Consider the following 24904-nt stretch of genomic DNA (forward strand, 5'->3'; position numbering starts at 1 on the left):
TCGGGGCAAGGGATTGGCCAATTCATAAAATGGAATTATGGATAGTTTCAAGTATCGTAACGCATTAAAAGAAGTGATGTTCCTTAAGCTGAAGAAGAGATGCCAATTAAATGGACATTCTAGGAAGACAACGAGCCAAAACATGTATCGAAAGTGGTTAAGGAGGGATTCCTAGACAATTCGACAGAAGTTCTCCATTGGCCTACCCAATACCCTAAGGTTCCGATTGGGACTCAAAAAATCAACCGAAAAAAATTGCAAAACCAAAGAAGATTTATATGAGCCGGAATTTTATGAAACCCAAATTTTGGGACTGGGCATATTTTTGGTTTCTGATTAAATTGCAATCGAAACATATGATATATGCAAAATTTATGAATTTTACACGTTTTCTTAAAATTTTTTGTGGGAGAGGTACCCCGGCCCCTCCACCTAACACTGTAGAAAATAGCTTACGACCTATTCTCAGACCTAAAAACTCCACATATAAAATTTCATCAAATTCGGCCAAACAAATACATATTAGCACTTTCTATACGTGCACTCGGTTGGTAGGATTCGTTTTCTGTAATAGTGCTTTCAATTTTGAAAAATTCTCTTAACCTCCTTAACCTTTAAACCAACCATTATAGTAGATCAACTTTTCCGTTTTTTCCTGCCAAAACATTAATGATTATTTAAATTAAGTTTTAAGGTGTTCAAACTTTTCTAGTTTATACTAAAACCGCATATAGTCGTAAACCCGTTTTAATGTAATTTTCCATTTTTTATTTTCAGTTTTATTTCCCTCAAAAAATTCAAAGACTACAATTAAGGATGAATCAAACGAATTGAATTTTACATATATATACATTGCCCATCCTCGTGCAGTTACTAATATAATATGGAGAAAAACTAGCAAGTACATGCCAAAAGGTTCCGTTTCTAACATGATTGTGACATCTTGTCTGGACAATATATGCCGAATTTGGATAGAAACTGTGTTGCCCGACGATGGATTAATAAATATGACACAATTCGATCCCTTGGCTTCACAAAATCCAAAATTTAGGACACATCGACATAAGCATCGGTTTATGCAGAGACTTAAACATATGAAAACCTGTTTCCATATACGTCGGCATGCAAAAAGTGGATCCAACGCGGCGATGACAGGGGGAGATTATTCAGCGAATTACCCAGGCCCAATTCCCTCGTTACCGTCTTCGTGCAGTGTACACGATTTTCATTCATATGGATTTCATGGAAGTGGAATATCTCAGGGCATGCATTTTCACTTAGCTGCTTCTATAAATGCTGAAACAGACATACCATTAGTTCCTTCAATGCAGTCAACATCTGACGCTTCAAATCAAAATAATTTTGTTCTCCACTGGCTTAATAATAAAGAGATGGATTTCACAATTCAAGCTGAAGCCATCCTACAAGAATTAACAAAAAAGGTTATCCATGAAGAAAATTTAAGTACAAATGTGGTTAACATGTCGGATACAGATAATTTATCTAATGGGGCATCGTCTAAAAAGAAATATGTGAGAACAGCATCGAAATCTGTTTCAGTAGATGACAACAGTGCAACCGGCGATGAAAGTAAGGGCTCTAATTTCCATTATCAAAGTGGAATTCAGAATGTTAATTCCATGTCAAATACAGCTTCATTGAATTCCCTGAATAATGATAGTTCACTATCACACCAATTAACTGATTCCTTGGATATAAAAATTGATTGTTTACTGCGTGATTGGCACCAAAGTCCAGATTTATTATTTGCAATTCATCCGGTAGATGGGAGTTTCTTAATATGGGTTGTTGAATGGTTAGATGATTTCTATCCAGGTTCATTCCGACAAGCCCAGGTTTCCTTTTCTACCAGAATACCGAGTGCATTTCCCTTGGGGGATTCAATGTCTATGTCAACAATGGTTAGTTTATACAACACAGGTACACATCCACTAATATTTCGTGAGATTGCTAATAATGTTAAAAGTAAAGATGAGGATATTCTTAGCGAAGAAGATGATGATATATCGGCTAAAGATGAGTCCATTAATGAAGTAAGTGAAGAGGGCTCGGATCATTATAAACATTCAAAAACAAATGTCAATGACACCGAAGACAGTGCTGAAGAAAAGCTTAAGACTTCGACGATTGAAAATATGTCAGCCGCAATATCCCCATCAGTATCAATGGTTACAAAACATTCTAATGGAACACTTAATTTGTGGCAATTATCATTCGCATATAAAACCAAATTCACCCAAGTCCTCAGTATTGGTCATGTTAGTCGAGTATCTGGTCATAGATTTAGAGTGAATGATATTAACTGTCATCCTGTTTTACCTCTCCTCGTTTCTACGTCTCACCACAATTTGTCAGAATTTGACAATAAAACACCTTTAGGTGCATCTACGTTTGACACGAATGGTACGGAAAACGTGTGCACTCCTTCTGGATTTTGCTCGGAATTAATTTTATGGAGAGTGGATTCCGTTGGCCCCCTCTGTCATTCTGGAGGAGTCAGTGAACTCGCTCGTATAAATTCTCCGGAAATATCTGCGTTTAGCAATGTGGCCTGGATCCCAACATTGCTACCTAGTACCACATTAGGAAGTTACAGTAACTCGCCATCCGCATGTTTTGTGGCTAGCGATGGAGAACATTTGCGTGTTTATCAAGCTGTAATTGATGCCCGAACGCTCCTGGCAGAAATATCGTCTTCAGAAAGTATTACAAAGCTACAAAAGTCAGCATCCATATCTTCATTGTACTCAAATGCGTCGTCCACTATAAAAGGGCTGAAGTTTTCACTACATGATAAACTTAAAGTTGTCTCTCAACAGTCAACAGCCCGCCCTGGTTGTATCATTCAACTTGATCCAATTTCAGATGCTAAGCACGATTGGCAGAATACTCAATTTCTGCATGTCTTTCAAGCTCAATTAATAACCGGCAGCGAATCATCAATTTCCGAACATGATATATCTGATAAAAAGTGTGGTAATAAATGTGATTTGGATGCAATGGTGGACTTACAACAAAATTCCGAATTTGAAGAACCTTTCTATATAGTGATTATTGAGAAAACTATAAAAGGCAGTACTATTCATATGTGGCGCATTGTTATATCGTCGAAAGAACAGAAAATGTTGTTGCCAGAAACAGCGATGTATGTTCCAGATAGCAATCTTACACAGGAAGCTGAGGATTTTGATGTGCATCGCAAAATGTCCGAGATTAATTTCAATCAGAAAAATAAAATGGATGATACAATAGAACCTCCACATATAGTAATAACAACAAAAAAGGTGTGTACCCAAGAGTTACCACTACCCGATGGTGTAGATGTTATACATGCGTCTCCTGCTGCAGGTCACCTAAGTTCATCTTCAATATACCCTGCATGTTACGCACCTTATATTATAGTAACTGCTTGCTCCGATTCCATATCGCGATTTTGGAAATGCGAATCAAATAAAAATGAAACCGAATATAACAAATACATATGGTCGGAGTGGAAGATGTTTAGCAAAAAGCAGGACTCGGCTATTGAAATTCCCGGACAACCCTTAAATATAAGCGCTGCCTATTCAGGCAGAATCGCTTGTGCTTATAAATATGGTAAGAGTTTTACTCGGCCAAGCAAGGGCGGAGATCCCGATTCTAGATACATAAATCTTTGTGTTGGAATATACGAGTGTGAGAGTTCTGGTGGTAGTGAGTGGGTTCTTGAAGATACTATACATCTAAAAAATATACACTTGCCTCGTATAAACATTGATCATGGCATTGATTTGAGCTACTTACACGATAATCGTATACTACAGAAAAAACAGCGCCTGAATCAAGTTTTGCATAACTTCACCATACACGACGAAGCGAGATCCCCACGTAGTGGAGATTCCACCCCTGAGACAAATGCAAAAGGCCACAGCAGTTTGCTTGCGGTTCCGAGTTTCAGTACTTTGCAATCTCTAAGGAAAAGTATTGCAGAAAATGGAAACACATGCCCCCTTACCCAAAAACACTTAGTTCAACTTGATTGGGTCTCCAAAGAAGATGGTTCACACATTCTTACCGTAGCTGTTGGCAGTAAAATTCTACTATACACCCCAGTGTCATCTGATATAGCTCAAGCTAATATAAAAGCAATGAAGGAGTCCAGATCTGTAAACCGACCGATTCTGCGTAAGGCAAGTTCATTGGCTCAACCTCATTTCAATGACGAAATACGCTGGATGAAGTTGCGACAAATTGATCTACAAACAGCCGACGGGTTGCCACCCTTGCCCATGCAAATATCTTGGGTCCGAGACGGAATACTAGTAGTTGCAATGGATTCGGAAATGCATGTATATTCTCAGTGGAAACCTAGATACAATCAACAACACAGTGTTGATGATATTTTAGACAACAGAAATTTACGTGATGAAGATCTTCGTTCTATCGCGAATGAGTCATCTAAATTGCGCATAAAGAGCGCTGCGTCAATGCCTCTCATGAGCAAAGTCAGTACGGCAAATTTGCAGCTACTTTCTAAGGATAGCAAAAAGAAGATAGTAGCGACAAGTTCATCTAACGTACATAATTCACCTGATGCTGCTACTCTAAACGAAGACTATATGACCGATTTGGGATTATTTCAAGCATCACGAATTGCATGCCCAGTGCTTCCACAATACCATCCTAAACAATTAATGGAATTATTGAATTGTGGAAAAATTCGTTGGGTTAAAGCCATTCTGGCACACTTAGTGCGATGTTTGAGCGCGCCTAGTATTAAAGGGAACAACGAAGGCGATGATGCGTCCATAACACAAGTAAGTGATGAATTGTTTACAATTATACCAATATATGATGTGTCATTAGAAGAAACGTTAAGCTTTAATTACGCAGTTATTAATTTCTTTATGTTTCATTAGAAATATACGAAAGCATCAGAGAAACATCAGGTTACTTGGAACTACTTTCCTTTTATTTAATAAGTTTAGTAAGACTTTAAGTAGAGCAACACTGTTGCTTATTATTATACATCGGATTTTTGCATGTTTTTTATTTCTCATCCGATTGGACTCAAATTTTGGATCTAGGCGTTTTAAGGGTCAATTTTTCGATATTTGGGGTCATATCAAAAACATGCAAAAAATGTGCAAAATATATGCAAAAAATATGCAAAATATGCAAAATTTGCAAACAGTTTTTGGCCGAAAATCGTCATAAAAGTCGTAAAATTGTCAATTAAGGTTGGAAAAACCATCAAAAAATAAATAACAATATTATAAACTAAGACTGTTGAATGGGTGTGAAGATAAAAACGATTTTAACTAGCGGAGACAAAAACCACATTGGTGGTGGTATAACAGTATAACAGTTGTAAAAACGATTTTGAAAAACGATTTTCATGGATATATGTATGTTTTAGAAGATTACTCAGAATAAAAAAAAAATAAGCACATGCATAGCACTAAGTATTTTATTGTGGATATTTTGAGAAAATTGGAAATTTTTGGAGAAGATTAAACAAAATGGACCGATGATTAAATGCCTTCGTGTATGGGATGGACCTATTGAGGGGCCCTCTAAGAAAAATTTATGAACCCTGCGGATATATGGAGGGCACCGTTAAATAGGGTATTGAGAGCACTTTAAGACTATATTTATTTCAATACATGATGATTGTAGAAATTTTGAAATATTGACCGTTTATGAAAACACTCTATATTTGGGGGTTCACCTATTGAGGGGCCCTCTAGGAAAAATTTATGAACCCTGCGGATATATGGAGGGCACCGTTAAATAGGGTATTGAGAGCACTTTAAGACAATATTTATTTCAATACATGATAATTGTAGAAATTTTGAAATATTGACCGTTTATGAAAACACTCTATATTTGGGGGTTCACCTATTGAGGGGCCCTCTAGGAAAAATTTATGAACCCTGCGGATATATGGAGGGCACCGTTAAATATGGTATTGAGAGCACTATAAGACTATATTTATTTCAATACATGATGATTGTAGAAATTTTGAAATATTGACCGTTTATGAAAACACTCTATATTTGGGGGTTCACCTATTGAGGGGCCCTCTAGGAAAAATTTATGAACCCTGCGGATATATGGAGGGCACCGTTAAATAGGGTATTGAGAGCACTTTAAGACTATATTTATTTCAATACATGATGATTGTAGAAATTTTGAAATATTGACCGTTTATGAAAACACTCTATATTTGGGGGTTCACCTATTGAGGGGCCCTCTAGGAAAAATTTATGAACCCTGCGGATATATGGAGGGCACCGTTAAATAGGGTATTGAGAGCACTTTAAGGCTATATTTATTTCAATACATGATGATTGTAGAAATTTTGAAATATTGACCGTTTATGAAAACACTCTATATTTGTGGGTGGACCTATTGAGGGGCCCTCTAGGAAAAATTTATGAACCCTGCGGATATATGGAGGGCACCGTTAAATAGGGTATTGAGAGCACTATAAGACTATATTTATTTCAATACATGATGATTGTAGAAATTTTGAAATATTGACCGTTTATGAAAACACTCTATATTTGTGGGTGGACCTATTGAGGGGCCCTCTAGGAAAAATTTATGAACCCTGCGGATATATGGAGGGCACCGTTAAATAGGGTATTGAGAGCACTATAATACTATATTTATTTCAATACATGATGATTGTAGAAATTTTGAAATATTGACCGTTTATGAAAACACTCTATATTTGTGGGTGGACCTATTGAGGGGCCCTCTAGGAAAAATTTATGAACCCTGCGGATATATGGAGGGCGCCGTTAAATAGGGTATTGAGAGCACTTTAAGACTATATTTATTTCAATACATGATGATTGTAGAAATTTTGAAATATTGACCGTTTATGAAAACACTCTATATTTGTGGGTGGACCTATTGAGGGGCCCTCTAGGAAAAATGTATGAACCCTGCGGATATATGGAGGGCACCGTTAAATAGGGTATTGAGAGCACTATAAGACTATATTTATTTCAATACATGATGATTGTAGAAATTTTGAAATATTGACCGTTTATGAAAACACTCTATATTTGTGGGTGGACCTATTGAGGGGCCCTCTAGGAAAAATTTATGAACCCTGCGGATATATGGAGGGCACCGTTAAATAGGGTATTGAGAGCACTATAAGACTATATTTATTTCAATACATGATGATTGTAGAAATTTTGAAATATTGACCGTTTATGAAAACACTCTATATTTGTGGGTGGACCTATTGAGGGGCCCTCTAGGAAAAATTTATGAACCCTGCGGATATATGGAGGGCACCGTTAAATAGGGTATTGAGAGCACTATATGACTATATTTATTTCAATACATGATGATTGTAGAAATTTTGAAATATTGACCGTTTATGAAAACAGTCTACATTTGTGGGTGGACCTATTGAGGGGCCCTCTAGGAAAAATTTATGAACCCTGCGGATATATGGAGGGCACCGTTAAATAGGGTATTGAGAGCACTATAAGACTATATTTATTTCAGTACATGATGATTGTAGAAATTTTGAAATATTGACCGTTTATGAAAACACTCTATATTTGTGGGTGGACCTATTGAGGGGCCCTCTAGGAAAAATTTATGAACCCTGCGGATATATTGAGGGCACCGTTAAATAGGGTATTGAGAGCACTATAAGACTATATTTATTTCAATACATGATGATTGTAGAAATTTTGAAATATTGACCGTTTATGAAAACACTCTATATTTGGGGGTTCACCTATTGAGGGGCCCTCTAGGAAAAATTTATGAACCCTGCGGATATATGGAGGGCACCGTTAAATAGGGTATTGAGAGCACTTTAAGACTATATTTATTTCAATACATGATGATTGTAGAAATTTTGAAATATTGACCGTTTATGAAAACACTCTATATTTGTGGGTGGACCTATTGAGGGGCCCTCTAGGAAAAATTTATGAACCCTGCGGATATATGGAGGGCACCGTTAAATAGGGTATTGAGAGCACTATAAGACTATATTTATTTCAATACATGATGATTGTAGAAATTTTGAAATATTGACCGTTTATGAAAACACTATATTTGTGGGTGGACCTATTGAGGGGCCCTCTAGGAAAAATTTATGAACCCTGCGGATATATGGAGGGCACCGTTAAATAGGGTATTGAGAGCACTATAAGACTATATTTATTTCAGTACATGTTGATTGTAGAAATTTTGAAATATTGACCGCTTATGAAAACACTCTATATTTGGGGGTTCACCTATTGAGGGGCCCTCTAGGAAAAATTTATGAACCCTGCGGATATATGGAGGGCACCGTTAAATAGGGTATTGAGAGCACTATAAGACTATATTTATTTCAATACATGATGATTGTAGAAATTTTGAAATATTGACCGTTTATGAAAACACTCTATATTTGGGGGTTCACCTATTGAGGGGCCCTCTAGGAAAAATTTATGAACCCTGCGGATATATGGAGGGCACCGTTAAATAGGGTATTGAGAGCACTTTAAGACTATATTTATTTCAATACATGATGATTGTAGAAATTTTGAAATATTGACCGTTTATGAAAACACTATATTTGTGGGTGGACCTATTGAGGGGCCCTCTAGGAAAAATTTATGAACCCTGCGGATATATGGAGGGCACCGTTAAATAGGGTATTGAGAGCACTATAAGACTATATTTATTTCAATACATGATGATTGTAGAAATTTTGAAATATTGACCGTTTATGAAAACACTCTATATTTGGGGGTTCACCTATTGAGGGGCCCTCTAGGAAAAATTTATGAACCCTGCGGATATATGGAGGGCACCGTTAAATAGGGTATTGAGAGCACTTTAAGACTATATTTATTTCAATACATGATGATTGTAGAAATTTTGAAATATTGACCGTTTATGAAAACACTCTATATTTGTGGGTGGACCTATTGAGGGGCCCTCTAGGAAAAATTTATGAACCCTGCGGATATATGGAGGGCACCGTTAAATAGGGTATTGAGAGCACTATAAGACTATATTTATTTCAATACATGATGATTGTAGAAATTTTGAAATATTGACCGTTTATGAAAACACTCTATATTTGTGGGTGGACCTATTGATATAGGTGAACCTATTGATATAGGTGAACCCCCAAATATAGAGTGTTTTCATAAACGGTCAATATTTCAAAATTTCTACAATCATCATGTATTGAAATAAATATAGTCTTATAGTGCTCTCAATACCCTATTTAACGGTGCCCTCCATATATCCGCAGGGTTCATAAATTTTTCCTAGAGGGCCCCTCAATAGGTCCACCCACAAATATAGAGTGTTTTCATAAACGGTCAATATTTCAAAATTTCTACAATCATCATGTATTGAAATAAATATAGTATTATAGTGCTCTCAATACCCTATTTAACGGTGCCCTCCATATATCCGCAGGGTTCATAAATTTTTCCTAGAGGGCCCCTCAATAGGTCCACCCACAAATATAGAGTGTTTTCATAAACGGTCAATATTTCAAAATTTCTACAATCATCATGTATTGAAATAAATATAGTCTTATAGTGCTCTCAATACCCTATTTAACGGTGCCCTCCATATATCCGCAGGGTTCATAAATTTTTCCTAGAGGGCCCCTCAATAGGTCCACCCACAAATATAGAGTGTTTTCATAAACGGTCAATATTTCAAAATTTCTACAATCATCATGTATTGAAATAAATATAGCCTTAAAGTGCTCTCAATACCCTATTTAACGGTGCCCTCCATATATCCGCAGGGTTCATAAATTTTTCCTAGAGGGCCCCTCAATAGGTGAACCCCCAAATATAGAGTGTTTTCATAAACGGTCAATATTTCAAAATTTCTACAATCATCATGTATTGAAATAAATATAGTCTTAAAGTGCTCTCAATACCCTATTTAACGGTGCCCTCCATATATCCGCAGGGTTCATAAATTTTTCCTAGAGGGCCCCTCAATAGGTGAACCCCCAAATATAGAGTGTTTTCATAAACGGTCAATATTTCAAAATTTCTACAATCATCATGTATTGAAATAAATATAGTCTTATAGTGCTCTCAATACCATATTTAACGGTGCCCTCCATATATCCGCAGGGTTCATAAATTTTTCCTAGAGGGCCCCTCAATAGGTGAACCCCCAAATATAGAGTGTTTTCATAAACGGTCAATATTTCAAAATTTCTACAATTATCATGTATTGAAATAAATATTGTCTTAAAGTGCTCTCAATACCCTATTTAACGGTGCCCTCCATATATCCGCAGGGTTCATAAATTTTTCCTAGAGGGCCCCTCAATAGGTGAACCCCCAAATATAGAGTGTTTTCATAAACGGTCAATATTTCAAAATTTCTACAATCATCATGTATTGAAATAAATATAGTCTTAAAGTGCTCTCAATACCCTATTTAACGGTGCCCTCCATATATCCGCAGGGTTCATAAATTTTTCTTAGAGGGCCCCTCAATAGGTCCATCCCATACATGAAGGCATTTAATCATCGGTCCATTTTGTTTAATCTTCTCCAAAAATTTCCAATTTTCTCAAAATATCCACAATAAAATACTTAGTGCTATGCATGTGCTTATTTTTTTTTTATTCTGAGTAATCTTCTAAAACATACATATATCCATGAAAATCGTTTTTCAAAATCGTTTTTACAACTGTTATACTGTTATACCACCACCAATGTGGTTTTTGTCTCCGCTAGTTAAAATCGATTTTATCTTCACGCCCATGACTGTTGACCGTATAACATCGTTTTTTTCAGCAGATTATTATGTTATTGAGACCATTTACGACAGTGTGGTGTAGGGTATAAAAGTATGGTATTGTAATACAATTTTTTTATTATTAAACTATGCAAAAATATAAAATTTGATAGAATATCAAACGCTCTATGTAAAATTCAACACTTTCTTTGTAATAATTTGTAGCGTTGGGCTGGTTATTGTTCAAAGGGAATAAATCGATGTCGGATTTTTTAAGACGGCAACCTCATAAAGTTTTTAGTTGAGTCAGATTTTAAGACTGTCAAAGTTTGAGTACAATTGGAATATGTTAACATGTGCCACTGGCGCCCTGACGTTATGAAAATCTAGATTTTTTTTGGCTATTTAGCGATTTCGGCGACCCATTACTCTGGAATGGTTAAAGCTTTTTGTCCATATTAAGCATTACATTAAAGGCCATTCTGTTCTTAACATTTCTTGCTGAACAACAAACTACGTAAGTATTACAGAATTCGAGATAATAAAGCCAATGTCCCGAAAAACGTGACTAGGTACGCCTTTCTGCGAAAATGGAGACCATTAAAAAACATTTTCTTCATTTTTATCAATTTTTGGAATGAAATCAAATGTCTTTGACATTTTGTTCTAAATTAAATTTATTCGAGAGTCAGACATCATGTGGTTTTGGAGCTATCTGGGTACAGCTGACTACTTGAAGAACGCTCTGCTATGTAGTTCGCAACTTTCAAGTTGTTTACATTCTTTGCGTCTCCTGGAAATTCAGAGTTAATGTTTAATCTCTTGAACAACAAGAATTATGCCAGATCTTTTTCTAGGATTTTCGCCAGTTGCTCTTTTGGAAGTTTGGATCGAATATTTCTGAAGAAATTTGAATCTTTGCTTTGTTAAGATTTTTGTTGCCTTTTCGCTCTTTACGGCGATTTGCACCGTTGGATCAAACAATGGCAAGCCAACAAGTTCAGGACTAAGATCCACAGGTGATTTATTATTTTGTTATTTCCTTTTTCTAATACTTGTTTGTCTATGTTTTCGTATTTCAATAGATTTTCAATGAGGTCTAGCTCTTGTTTTTATGCTAAACGTATCGTAGAATCTGAAGAACCATCTGTCCCTAAAACAATCAAGCGTGGCTTCAAGAAAATCGTAACTATGCAATTGTCATTGGTGCTGGATCCCTGTAAGGTGTATAGGAACGTTACTAGTATCATTATGGCTACAGTAGAAGTTATCGGAGAGGATCCCTACAAATATAAGATCTCTAGAAGCTTTATTCGTGAACAGCGGAGAATAAACCGTGAAAAATAAACGCAACAGCTTCAAGGAACGAGGCTATTTGTGTGCACTGGCATGGAAAACTATTACCAGATATTTTCAAAACAGAGAAGAAAAAACGGCTTGCTGTTCTGGTATCACATGGGGGTAAAGAAGAACTCCTATGCGTTCCTGAAAGTGACAGTAGCTCATGGGAGAAACAAGAACTAGCAGTGTACAAATGCCTAGAAAAATGGGGTCCACGAGCTCGAGCAGATATTAGAGAGCTTCTGTACCACCATACAAACTTTTTAGAAAATTGTTGAGAAGGATTTTTGACTGCAAGTTTGGAAGCACATCCGGACATCAACCAAACCTATTCAAGCGATTTCTATAAGAATAGTCTGCGATTGACAAATCCTAGTTCGAAGTAGGCGAGAGGCCGTAGAAGCACCTTGCGTTTAAATCGTTCGAGACTGGACGCTCCCAGAATGATTTTTTCAATTTTATTTATTTATTTGGTATCACACACGACAACAACTGAGTGTTATAAATGAGAGCTTGGGTTATTGATTTTACAAAACGTATAATGAACAAGATAATGTTTATATAGATATAATATAGGATATATTGGGTAAACATTATCAATAGGTTAAAAAGAAATAGAGACAATAGATTGAGTTTAATACAAAAAAAAAAATAGTGAAAAGGATATTCAGAAATATTTTTAGGTCCAAAACAAGACCTAAACCGCATTGAAGATTTACTTAATACGAAAGGCATTCACAAACAAATATCAGATAAAGGAAATAGCAAAATGAAAAAATAAATCATATGTGGTACCTTAGTCCTGAACTTATTGGTCTGGCATTGTTTGAACTGATAGTGCAAAACACCGTAAAGATCCAAAAGACGACAAAAATCTTAACAAAGCAAAGATAGAAATTTCTCCAGAAGTAATCGATCCGAACTTACAAAAATCAACTGCCGAAATTCCTAGAAAAAGGTTTACCAGGCATAATTACAAGTGAGACTTAATTGTTGGTCAAGAGATTAAACTTTAACTCCGAATTTCTTGAAAAAGATTCTGCAACTTGACCACAGAACATCAATTACCAGGAGGGGTAAAGAATGGTAAACAGCTTGAAAATTGTGAGCGACATAGCAAAGAGTCGTGTTCATCACCAAGTTGTCATCTGTACCCAGATGGCTCCAAAACCACATTATGTCAGTCCCTTAATGCCCGTAATTTCAACAAGTAGTTATCTATGAGTTCACAGATATATCCCGTGTAAGCAACATTTTATAATTTCAACGCATAGGTAACATTACTGAGTCAAAAACGGCCGTGTTACTTACACCAAGGATTTTACTTGGTTAATCGTTGCCAATGTGTTAAAAGTTGTAAAACACTTCTATGAAATGAAAATCACCAATATAATAGATAAACGTAACTAATAGGTAGCTACCTACCCGTTTACCCAGACGTTGAAATTACGGACATAAGTAAGTTAAAATATGTATGAACAAAATGTAAGAGTTTGTCATTGAAGCCATACAATGAATGTACAAATGTCCATCTTTGTAAACATAAAATTGCATTTGAAAAAGGAAATGTTTGATGGATAGCGATGCCATTCCACGGCCGATATGTCTGATGAGTCTCTACAAAAGGCGAACAATGTCACATAATGGTGGTTGTGAGGGTTCGAATCTTCGGCTTTCCTTTTTCACTTGCAAACATCATCGGTCATTAAGCTCGACTCCAACGGAAAATGAATTAAAATTAATATTAAAATAGATCTTCGCCCTAATAGGCAACATTTTCAAATAAAGTAAAATATATTCGTTTTCATTCGATAAAATTTGATAATATAGGAAAAAAAATTGTTTTTTTTTTTTTTTAAATAGACTCCATTTTTGCCCTAAGGCCTTTTTCGGGACATTGGGTTTATTATTTTTTTTTATTAATTAATTCAGTAACACTTACGTACATTGTTGTTCAGCAAGAAATGTTAAGAACAAAATAGCTTTTAATTAAATGCGTAATACGGGCAAGTAGCTCTTTAACCGTTCCACATATATAGGCCGTCGAAGTCGCCAAATAGCAAAAAAATAGATTTTCATAACTTCGAGGCCCCAGTTCCACGTGTTAACATATTCGAATTGTGCTCAAACTTTGGAAATCTTAAAATCTAATAATACTAAAAGGTTTAGGCGGCTCTCCGGCTAAAAAATCCGAGATCGATTTGGTCCTTTGAGTTAAAACCAGCCCAATGCTACAAATTAAATTAAGATGCTACAAAAAAGAAAATATTGAATTTTACATAACACGTTTGATATTTTATCAAATTTTATATTTTTACATAGTTTAATAATAAAAAAATGGTATTACGATTCCATATTTTTATACCCTACACCACACTTTCGTAATAATCAGCTGAAAAAAACGATGTTATACGGTCAACAGTCTTAGTATACAACACTGTTATGTATTTTTTGATGGTTTTTCCAACTTTAAATGACAATTCTACGACTTTTATGACGATTTTCGGCCAAAATCTGTTTGCATATTTTTTGCATATTCTGCATATTTTTTGCATATTTTGTGCATATGCAAAATATGCAAAATAACTACGAAATATGACCCTGCCATTGAATTTAGATTTCTTTGAAACGAATTTTGGTCCAATCAGAATCTTCATATCTTTAATATTAAAACATATGCAAATATGCAAAATCCGATGTCTACTTATTATTATGTATATCTAGTTCAGTTTTTTTGGGAAAGAAGTGTTTCAATTCCCACAGACTGAAGGTGTATCTCAGTCGGCAAAGCCAACTGATACTTTTTTACTTGTGTAACATAAATATAGCCAGAACTTCCACGCAAATTTAAAAATAAAACAAAAAATTTAAAAAGGAAGTTTATATTATTGATAACTTGAAAACGAGTAAAGGTTTTTTAACTATTCAAAAAACAATTTTGTAGGTTGATGGTACACAAAAATATTCCGTTTACAGTACCGTTATACTAAAATTTTCCAAAAAATAAAAAATGGACATTTTTGAATTGAGCAAATGATGCAAGGCAATAATCGATTAATAATTTCCACACTTTTCGCTTTTTATGTCATTTTATGTTATGTCCAGAGTACGTACGAACAATCTAATGATATATGGAATGTCCTATATTAGCCAGGCTTTCCCTATATTATACTAGTCTTTAACGGCGTTGCCCTGATAGACGTAAAGGGCATAGAGCAACATTTTGTGCACTTTTCTTTGTAAATAGTTTTCAGAAATATTGTTTACAATGTTTCGACCATGTTTGCTTTTATAAAAACAAAAATTTCAACACCCTTTGTTGCCATTCAAGCCCAAACAATAATATTTCTTACGAAGCGGTTTGATAGCGCCAGTTTATTTATTTAAACTCATGTGTGTGTTGGCTTCTTCCACAAGTAAAATATCGATTTTACGCAAGATATGCTGAGTTTTATCCGAACTATGAATTTTATACCACACAATCCCCGCAAAAATACGACATAACATGAAAAAACCCGCACCGAAAAAAAGAATTGGAATGGCAACAATGGAAATTTTTGTTTTTATAAAAGCAAACATGATCACGACATTGTTAACAATGTTTCTAAAAACAATTTTCAAAGAAATGTGCGAAAACTTTTGTTCTATACCCTGATTTTTTCCTCTATCAGGGCGATGCCTTTAAAGGCTAGTATAATATGGGACAAGCCTGGCTGATACAGGATTTTCCAAATATCATTAAATTGTTTGTACGTACTCTAGACATAACCGCTAATGATTTTTCATGGCCATTTTTTGGAAAATAACTTCAAAAACCAGAAATTTCTAGCCAAATTGCCTACAAGGGGACATTAATTACAATCATGCCAAAAATACTTCAGAAACATAATTTCTTCTATCGGAATCAATGGCAAGACTACTGAAAAGTATAGGGAACCTACTATTTCACCATTCTGATTACTAAAATGGCATAATACGCGAAAAATTTGGAAATTATTATTCGATTATTGTGGTGCATCATTTTTAATGCTCAATTGTTTTTTGAATTGTTGAAAATCTCAACTCGATTCCAAGTTATCAACGTTTAAATTTATTATTTCATGTTGCATTATTTTTAGTGACAGTCACAGTAAGTAGTTTTTATTTTAAACCATTTTTGACAAATCTTAACACACTAACAAAATGGATATAAAACAAGTGTTAAATATCAACGTAAATGATTTGAAAAGTAAATAAGAGATATTAGGGTTGGATACAACGGGACAAAAGGCCGATTTACAGAAAAGAATTATAGAATACTACAACCTTCCTGCTGGTAATTGTGATTCCGATTATGACGATGCTGCTTCCACTAATTTACCTATCCCAGTTCATCAGAGGAGTATATTTACATTGCGAGATGTTGAGGATTCCTTTTCACCATTTAACGGCACAGATGGAATTAATATCAGTCATTGTCTAAATGAATTTGAAGAAAATGCGGAAACGTTTGATTGGAGTGATCTCCAAAAATTTATTTACGCTAAACAACTACTAAAATTTGCCGCGAGAATGTTTATTTGTTGTCAGTCAGGTATTAAGAATCGGGTCCAACTTAAAAAAGCATTGATTGAAGAGTTTGGTATAACTTCATCTAGCAGAATCTTCGTAAATATTTATATGCCCTTATGGAAATAACAAATACAATTTCTATCGATTATGAGAGCAATATACAATATTTCATAGAAGGAATTCCGGACTCCAAATTTGGTAAAAGCATACTGTATCAACCTAAAAGCATAAGCGACCTGAAAGACAAAATGCGAATTTATATCAGGCGATTCAAAAAAATGAATTAAAATTATTTGAGTCTGAAGACTCTATAAAAGATGAATTTTACGAACAGCTGACAGCCACGTTACGCAATATCCCAAAAAGGGCCATAACATTACTAATGGGCGACCGGGCTAATACTGATAATGGTAAACGTGGTAAAAGAGAAAAGTGTCAAAATTGCTCTATCATGAACATTTTTACCAGAAAAGTAAACGAACGGAAAACGGTAGATCTGGTAGCAATGTCAAAAAGAAACATAAAAATCAAATTTCGTCTTTTATTGCACAGTTTTAAATTTAGTTTTGTCAGCGTTCGACTTTTTCTTCTGTTTTTCTTTCGTCCATTTTTTCTTCATTGTGAAATAATCGTCAAACAAAAGTCGAAAATTCAGTTTTAACATTTTTACCTGCAGAAATTTGTCAGGTAGCCTGTGGTAGAAGAGAAAGGCATATAAGCTCTCTCTCCTCCCTCACTCTCTTAAAAATTGCTGCCAGTTTTACCACTTTTTGGGGTTAAGGAACGCTTTGCAGGTTAAAAATGGTAACAAATGGTAAAAATGGTAACCTCAGGTAAGTACAGGAACACAGCTAATGGAGAACGATTTGTTGAGCTCTGTCAGACATTCAACCTGGTAATCGGCGGGTCAATTTTCCCCCACAAAAACAATCAATAAATATACATGGACCTCACCTAATGGAACAACAAGAAACCAGATCGATCATATCTGCATCAGTGGAAAGTGAAGAAGGAGTAGATATCGACAGCGACCATGAGCTAGTGGTAGCTACAAAAGAAAGACATCATCACTGCTGCAGCAGCTCGCCATATCCTTGCTGGTCGAATACCCGAAGTAAGACCAAATTTCCCAGCAGAGGCGACGGGATTAGCAAACGAGCGTGATGAGCTTCGTCGTATCAACCCCAATGACCCCAGAGTCAGGGAGCTGACACTGGAAGTTAACAGGCTTGTCGGCGAGCATATGCGGAACAAATGGTTAAATCATCTGAAGAGCTGCAACATTGGAGCCGGTATAGGTGAATTGTGGGCAACGGTTAAGTCACTCTCGAACCCTGGAAGAAGGGAAGATAGGACCTCAGTCACGTTTGGCGACGTTACGTTGACTGACCCGAAGAGGTGCGCAAGTAATTTCAATCGACAGTTTGTCGAGCATCCCGAGAGTGACAGAGCGAAGAGAAGAGTATTATGTCGTATCAGATCTCTTCCTGCCGAGGATGAACCACCACAATTTACAATGGATGATGTCAATGCCATCAGGAACGCTAAATCATCCAAAGCGTTGGGCCCTGATGGAATCTCCACGGTAATGTCGTTGTTCCCGAAGTCTGGAAAATGGGCAGGGTGGTCCCACTACGGAATCCAGGCAAGGATGCCAGCAAAAGTTAATCGTACAGACCGATTTCGCTTTTGTCGCCCGTAGCAAAGACACTTGAGGCCTTGATCCTCCCCAGTATCAGAGACAGCTATCAAGTTGCCGATCATCAACATGGATTCCGTAAGCAGCACAGCACGACAACAGCGCTGCACGCCATTACCACATATATCTGTAAAGGACTCAACCAGAGACGGCCGTGCGATAGAACAGTGATGGTGGCTCTTGACTTATCAAAAGCCTTTGATACAGTCAGGCACTCCACGCTGTTTGAGGACATTGAGCAGACAACCGGCCAACCGTTGGATAGTCAACTATATTTGTGGACGCCAGTCGTACGTGGAATTCAGGAATAAGAAGTCCAAACCCCGTAGAGTGAAACAGGGAGTTCCCCAAGGTGGGGTGATATCTCCGGAACTGTTTAGCCTCTACCTCTCCTGTATTCCACCCCCTCCAGACGGCATTGAGATCGTGACGTATGCGGATGATTGCACGATCTTGGCGTCGGGTACCTATCCTGATGACATCTGTGAGAGACTGAACAACTATTTAACTGATCTTACTACATTTTTCCATTCGAGGAATATGCAGATTTCCCCCACAAAATGTACAGCCACTCTGTTCACCACATGGACAGCGCAGTTTGGACGTGAGTTGAATGTCGTGGTCGACGGTAGCAGAATTCCGACCACAAACTGCCCTAAAATTTTAGGGGTCACATTCGACACTACATTCACGTCGTGCGCACACGCCACAGCTATCTGCGACAAGTTGGAAAGAAGGAACAAGGTCCTCAAGTCCCTAGCCGGCAGCACTTGGGGTGCAGATAAAGAAACCTTGTTGACCACATATAACGCGATAGGTCGGTCTTTGGTAAGCTATGCGGCTCCAGTCTGGTCCCCGAGATTGTGTGATTCGAACTGGAAAAAGATTCAAACTTGCCAGAATGCCGCCCTGAGAACAGCGACAGGGTGCCTCCTCAAATCTTCAGTGGAACATCTACATGAGGAGGCAAAAATTCTTCCAGTAAAGCAACACAATGAGATGCTTTCGTTGCAGTACCTGCTTGGATGTAACCGTGTGAGCCATCCCAATCACCATCTTGTGGGTATGCCCCGGCCCATTCAGGGAGATCAGGAAGGATATCCATGCTCTAGAGGGAGAGGTCCAACGATACAGGAGAGAACCCCTAGATCAACAAGCATATCAAGCAGGATTGAATAGCATTCACACGGACGCAGTTGCCAAGGCCTTAAGCAATTATAGTGTGAATAAAGTACTCGGAGTACATCCTCCATCTATCGTAGCTGAGGAGCGTCAGCTGCCACGACAAACTAGAGTAGTTTTGGCTCATCTACGCTCGGGATATTGCAGTCGCCTAAATTCTTATTGGGTGGAAATCGATCGCGCCGTGCAAAACATCTGCCCTGTATGCGGCATGGGCCCGCACGACACACAACACCTTTGTAACTGCCCCGCCAAACCTACCCATCTAACTCCAGTGGATCTGTGGCTACATCCCATCGAAGCAGCCATTTTTCTGGAACTGGAGATAGACCCAGAGCCAGATTGAACGGAGAAACGAACAAATAAACATAACAAAAACACTGTTACAACAACAACAATAAAACTAAAACTCGCAAATATCCACAAAATCAAGAATGCAAGCGGCAAAAAACGGCTTGATATAGCAGCGCTAGGAAATGTAGAAACCAAAAATGAGGTCGGACAAAGATTAAATACACTTTTGCCCTTAAACAATATAACCTGGGAAGAAACCTGCAGCCGACTATATGAACTGGGAGAAAATGTCATAGGATACACCCAAACAAGCAAGCGTAAACCATGGATATCAAACGAAACATGGAAACTGGTAGAAAAGAGAAACCTGCTCAAACCACAACAAATATACAATACTGTCGTAAAAGAACAATATAAAAATGTAGCAAAGAAGGTCAAAATATCAGCACGAAACGACAAAAGAGCATACTTCGATAACCTTTTAAACGAAGCAGAGACGGCAGCAAGAGCCAACAACATGAAAGAGTTACATCAAATCATCAAACAATTATTAATCCAAAGGAATTCCCACAACCATTTAATCAAGGACAATAATGGTCAACTTCTTAGCACAACTGAAAAACAAACTAAAAGATGGAAAAAACATTTCGAGAACATAAGATACGACACTGGAGATTTAACACATCAATCCATATTCGAAAAATCCGCGATCGATCAAAGAATTAATGTTTCCATTCCAGACGCGGAGGAAACGAAAGCTGCAATTCTAAAGCTAAAGAGAAACATGGCGACGAAAAGTACATGTCGAACTAAACAAGATCAACAAATCATATAATGAAAATATAGTAATATGCAATGATAGACTGAGTTGAATAACATTGTAGAAGTCCTATGTTCCCATAAGGAATAAATAAAGTTTACAAAAAAAATACTGTTTTTTCAGCAGTAGTCGGCACCATTTCCCAATTGTCGGCAAGAGATGTTCCAATTGTCGGCATGTTATATTTAAATAATGAAAAATGCATAACTTCTTAGCCTATCAATGAAAGTGAATAGTTAGTTTTTCAAAAATATTTTTATTTTTCAATATAATCTCCTGAAACTTCAATACACATAGTCCAACGCTTCTCTAGCAATTCTATAGCTTGATTAAAATAGTTTTCCTTAAGGTCTTCAAAATAGTGGTTTACAACTGTAATTGCATCTTCATTTGAGGTAAAACGCTTGCCAGCAAGGATTTTTTTTAGATTTGGGAACAAGTAAAAGTCACTGAGAGCTAAATCAGGAGAATAAGGTGGGTGTTCAAGCAACTCGTACTTTAATTCGTTGATTTTAGCCATTGTTAAAACACTCTTGTGCGCTGGTGCGTTGTCTTGATGAAAAATTATTTTTTTTTTTTTGTGTTGTAAGCCGGGACGTTTTTCTCGAATTTGTACATTTAATTGATCCAAAAGGTTGCAATAGTATTCTGAATTTATTGTTTTACCCTTTTGCAGATAGTCAATCAATAAAATACCTTTGAAGTCCCAAAAAACCGTTGCCAAAACCTTACCAGCCAATTGAATTGTTTTTTCCTTCTTTGGGGCACTTCCTCCAGCTTCAGTCCATTGTTTGGATTGTTCTTTTGTCTCTGGAGTATAGTGGTGGATCCACGTCTCATCAACAGTTATGAAACGACGCTTAAAATCCATTTTATTTCGCTTAAAAGGATCCAAACAAGCTTGAGAAATGTTCATTCTTATGCGTTTTTGATCGACTGTTAACAAATGCGGCACCCATCTTGCAGAAAGCTTTTTCATCTGTAGTTCTTCATGCAAAATTAAATGGACTCGATCATTTGAGATTCCCATGATATTAGCAATTTCCCGCACTTTTATTCGTCGAGCATTTAATACCATATCATGCACTTTGGCTACAATTTCTGTTGTTGTTGCTGGTTTTGGACGTCCACTACGTGGTTCATCTTCAATGCTTGTACAACCACGTTTAAATTCAGCAACCCAATTTTTTACTGTTGCATATGAAGGAGCACTTTCACCTAACACATTCACCATATCATTATGAATTTCTTGTCCCGATAAACCTTTTTTATGTAAATATATAATGACAGCACGCATTTCTAATTTTTCCATTGTAAAAAAAATTTTTGAACACCTGTTTCTATACGAAGGAGTTGCCAGATCGAAATAAAATTTAACATGTGTTCATAACAGAGATGGAAGTTTCCAAAACACTTAACTTTTTCTGTTTATACCGCGCTTTTTGTGCTAGGCTAAGAAGTTTCCGAACTGCCCTCGTAGTTTATGCATTCGTTATTTATACATTTCTAGTTTATTATATACATTTCTATTGATTTTGCTTCAAAAGTAAGTAAATTTAAAAATATTGTTTAAATAAATTAGTTCGCGTCAATAGTCGGCAACTATTACCCAGTTGTCGGCACTCCACAACGTATGTACTTCAAATCATGGCTAATTCAGCTTAAAATCGCTTAAAACTCATTTCTTATTGAAACTATATTCATTGATTAGCCTTTACGTATTTGTTTAACAATTTTAATATTTTCTAGCTTCAAGTAATGGATAAAAATCATTATTTTAACCCCACGCGGACTTCGGGCAAACTATACTACATGCACCCCGGTTAACTACCTCTCATAAAATACCAAAAAATTTAGGCAGTTATGCGGGAAAGGCAGTTACGAAACTCCCGCATAGCTACCTCATGTGGGTAGTTACAAAAGTCTGATCTCAACCTTACCACTAACGTCAAAAACTAGAACATAATTGTCAAAAAACAAAACGGTGTATAGTAGAATAGTTCATTTTAGGTCTAAAAATATACAAGTTATATTATTCAATCAATAAGAAATTTAGTCGTCAACAGTGAGCGTAGCACCATAACATAACGCTGGACATCTTCATCACAATTCAGGTTGTCGTCGAACTAGATTATCTCAGAAATACAACAGTGCGGGTAATAAACCGATACAAATATTATTAAATGTTCCTTTTAGGGAACATATTTGACGGGCAAATATCCGAATTGGGTACTTATAGAAAAGTAGTTAACCGGGAGGGTTTAAACTTATTTATATGAAAAAACTTTGGGGATTTATGTTCTGAGGCAATAAAACGGGAAAGGCAGTTCAGCAGAGATGTAGATAACCGGCCTGCAGTGTATTTGTTGCCCCAAAAGTCGGCATCTGCAAAAATTGCACAATTAAAAATATTTTTTAAAAAATTATTTTTTTAAAGCGTTTTTTTAATTATTCTCTATCTATACAACAATTTTTTTTTTTTTGAAAATTACTTCGTTTTAATATAATTACAGAGCTTATAACGTTAACGTCTCTACAATTTTTGCATTTTCGGTTTTGTTGAAAACCCCTCACTGATAAAAACTTAAATTTCGATATAATAATTGGTCCTAGGTCAATGAAATTTGACACAAAGTTAGCTGACAATGTTGTTTAAGTATTTTTAAGATTATTATTTATTTTTTCTTAATTTTTAGTTATTTGAGTTCAAATTCAAAAAGTGCCGACTGCTGGAACATGCCGACATTAGGAGCACTTACCCTATAAATAACAGTAAATTTTTCAAAACCCAAAAAATAATAGTTACCAAAGTTTACGTACGCCCAACGAAATATGAGTATTATCGTACAATTTACAGAATTAGCAGCCAAATTTATACATTTTATTGTTTTGGCGAATGTCTCTGGGTATGTGAGATATATTTTAGAAAAAATAAAACTATAAATGCCGTTATTTAATGCCACACTTCTTCTATAGCTCGTTAATGCGGACCCTTTTCGATTTCTTTCCTTTTTTAGGTGTTTTACTTTATAAAAACTACTAATACTAATGCATAACATACCTTCCTGGGCGTTGATAAATGCAAGTTTTTCCTGTGATTTCTCAGGAAGTTAAAAGATTCCGCAGAATTCTTGGCCCAAATTACATACAGAAAGCCTTGAATTGCGATGTAATATGGTTTGACATAATCCTTGGACTGGTGAATCAGAAATGCTCCCAAAACTTGCAAAGCACAAAATATAAGCAGTACCAAAAAACCGTGAAATTTACACTGTGAACAACGTAGTTTTTGTATTATGATCATTAGCGTCAATATAGGGGGGAATAATTGTACATTTCTGATTCAATTGATGCCCAGGGATTGTTATCAGGCCATATCACAAGGCAATTCAAGCCCTTCTGTATGAATTTACGCCAAAAACCTATTAACTTCCTGAGAAATCTCAGGAAATATGGCCACGCAAATTATCCACGTCCAAAAGCATTTCATTTATATACGCTACGTTTGTCATGAAGAAATACATTTCAACGGCCAAATATCCGTTAATGTATAAAAACACATTTGCATTTGAAAAACGAAAAGTTCTAGGACAGAGAAGCCATTCCACAATCGATACGTGAGAAGAGCTGCTCAACTAACAGCGAAACCAGGTCACGTAATTTGGTGACTGTGTGGGTTCGAGTCCTTGGCTTTCCTTTTTCACTTGCAATCAAGCTTAACTCTAAACGAGAAAATTAATAAAAATCATTAAAAATGATCTTCGCCCTAACTTTTATAAACCTGCACTGTAATTATAAGATTTTTATCTTGTTGTGTAGCCTTTCACTCAATAAATAAATAACAGGCAAAATTTTCAAAAAATACATACATATGTTCTCACAATTTTTTTTAATTTTACGCAATACTTAAATGAAATTTCGATAGAGAAAATGTTAAGGGCAATAAAAAATAAATCTTTCTCCCGAAATATTCAACTAAGGCTAACTTTCGAAACATCAGTTACTTTTAAAATGCCATAAGTATTGTTGTAGCATCATAGAACCTACGTAGAAGCATAGGTTTGATGCTGTGTTGGCAGCCGCTGGCCGAAACCCGGTGATTTCGGGTCAATCCGGTAAGAAAGAAACGGCTGCCTAGGATTGCCTTAGGTTTAGATGCCAGATAAGTTTGGTCGAAAATCGTCAATTCCTGGGTGCCAAAATCGTCAAATAAAATAACGAGTATTTCAGTTCAAATTATTGCTATATTTTAAAGCATA

At 36.2% G+C, this 24904-nt stretch overlaps 1 protein-coding gene across 3 annotated transcripts in view; it reads left to right on the top strand.

Moving 5' to 3' along the window:
• Nucleotides 1-24904, top strand: part of Rbcn-3A (rabconnectin-3 alpha) — a 696059-nt gene that overhangs the window by 294884 nt on the left and 376271 nt on the right. For all 3 annotated transcript variants that reach the window (XM_073979377.1, XM_073979376.1, XM_073979378.1), the window contains one exon: nucleotides 778-4817. In XM_073979377.1, the coding sequence (XP_073835478.1) occupies nucleotides 778-4817 (4040 nt within the window). The remainder of the gene's footprint in view (nucleotides 1-777; nucleotides 4818-24904) is intronic.

This window comes from Musca autumnalis, unplaced genomic scaffold (assembly GCF_047663935.1).
Source record: "Musca autumnalis isolate F117 unplaced genomic scaffold, ASM4766393v1 scaffold_3, whole genome shotgun sequence".
Lineage (NCBI taxonomy): Eukaryota > Metazoa > Arthropoda > Insecta > Diptera > Muscidae > Musca > Musca autumnalis.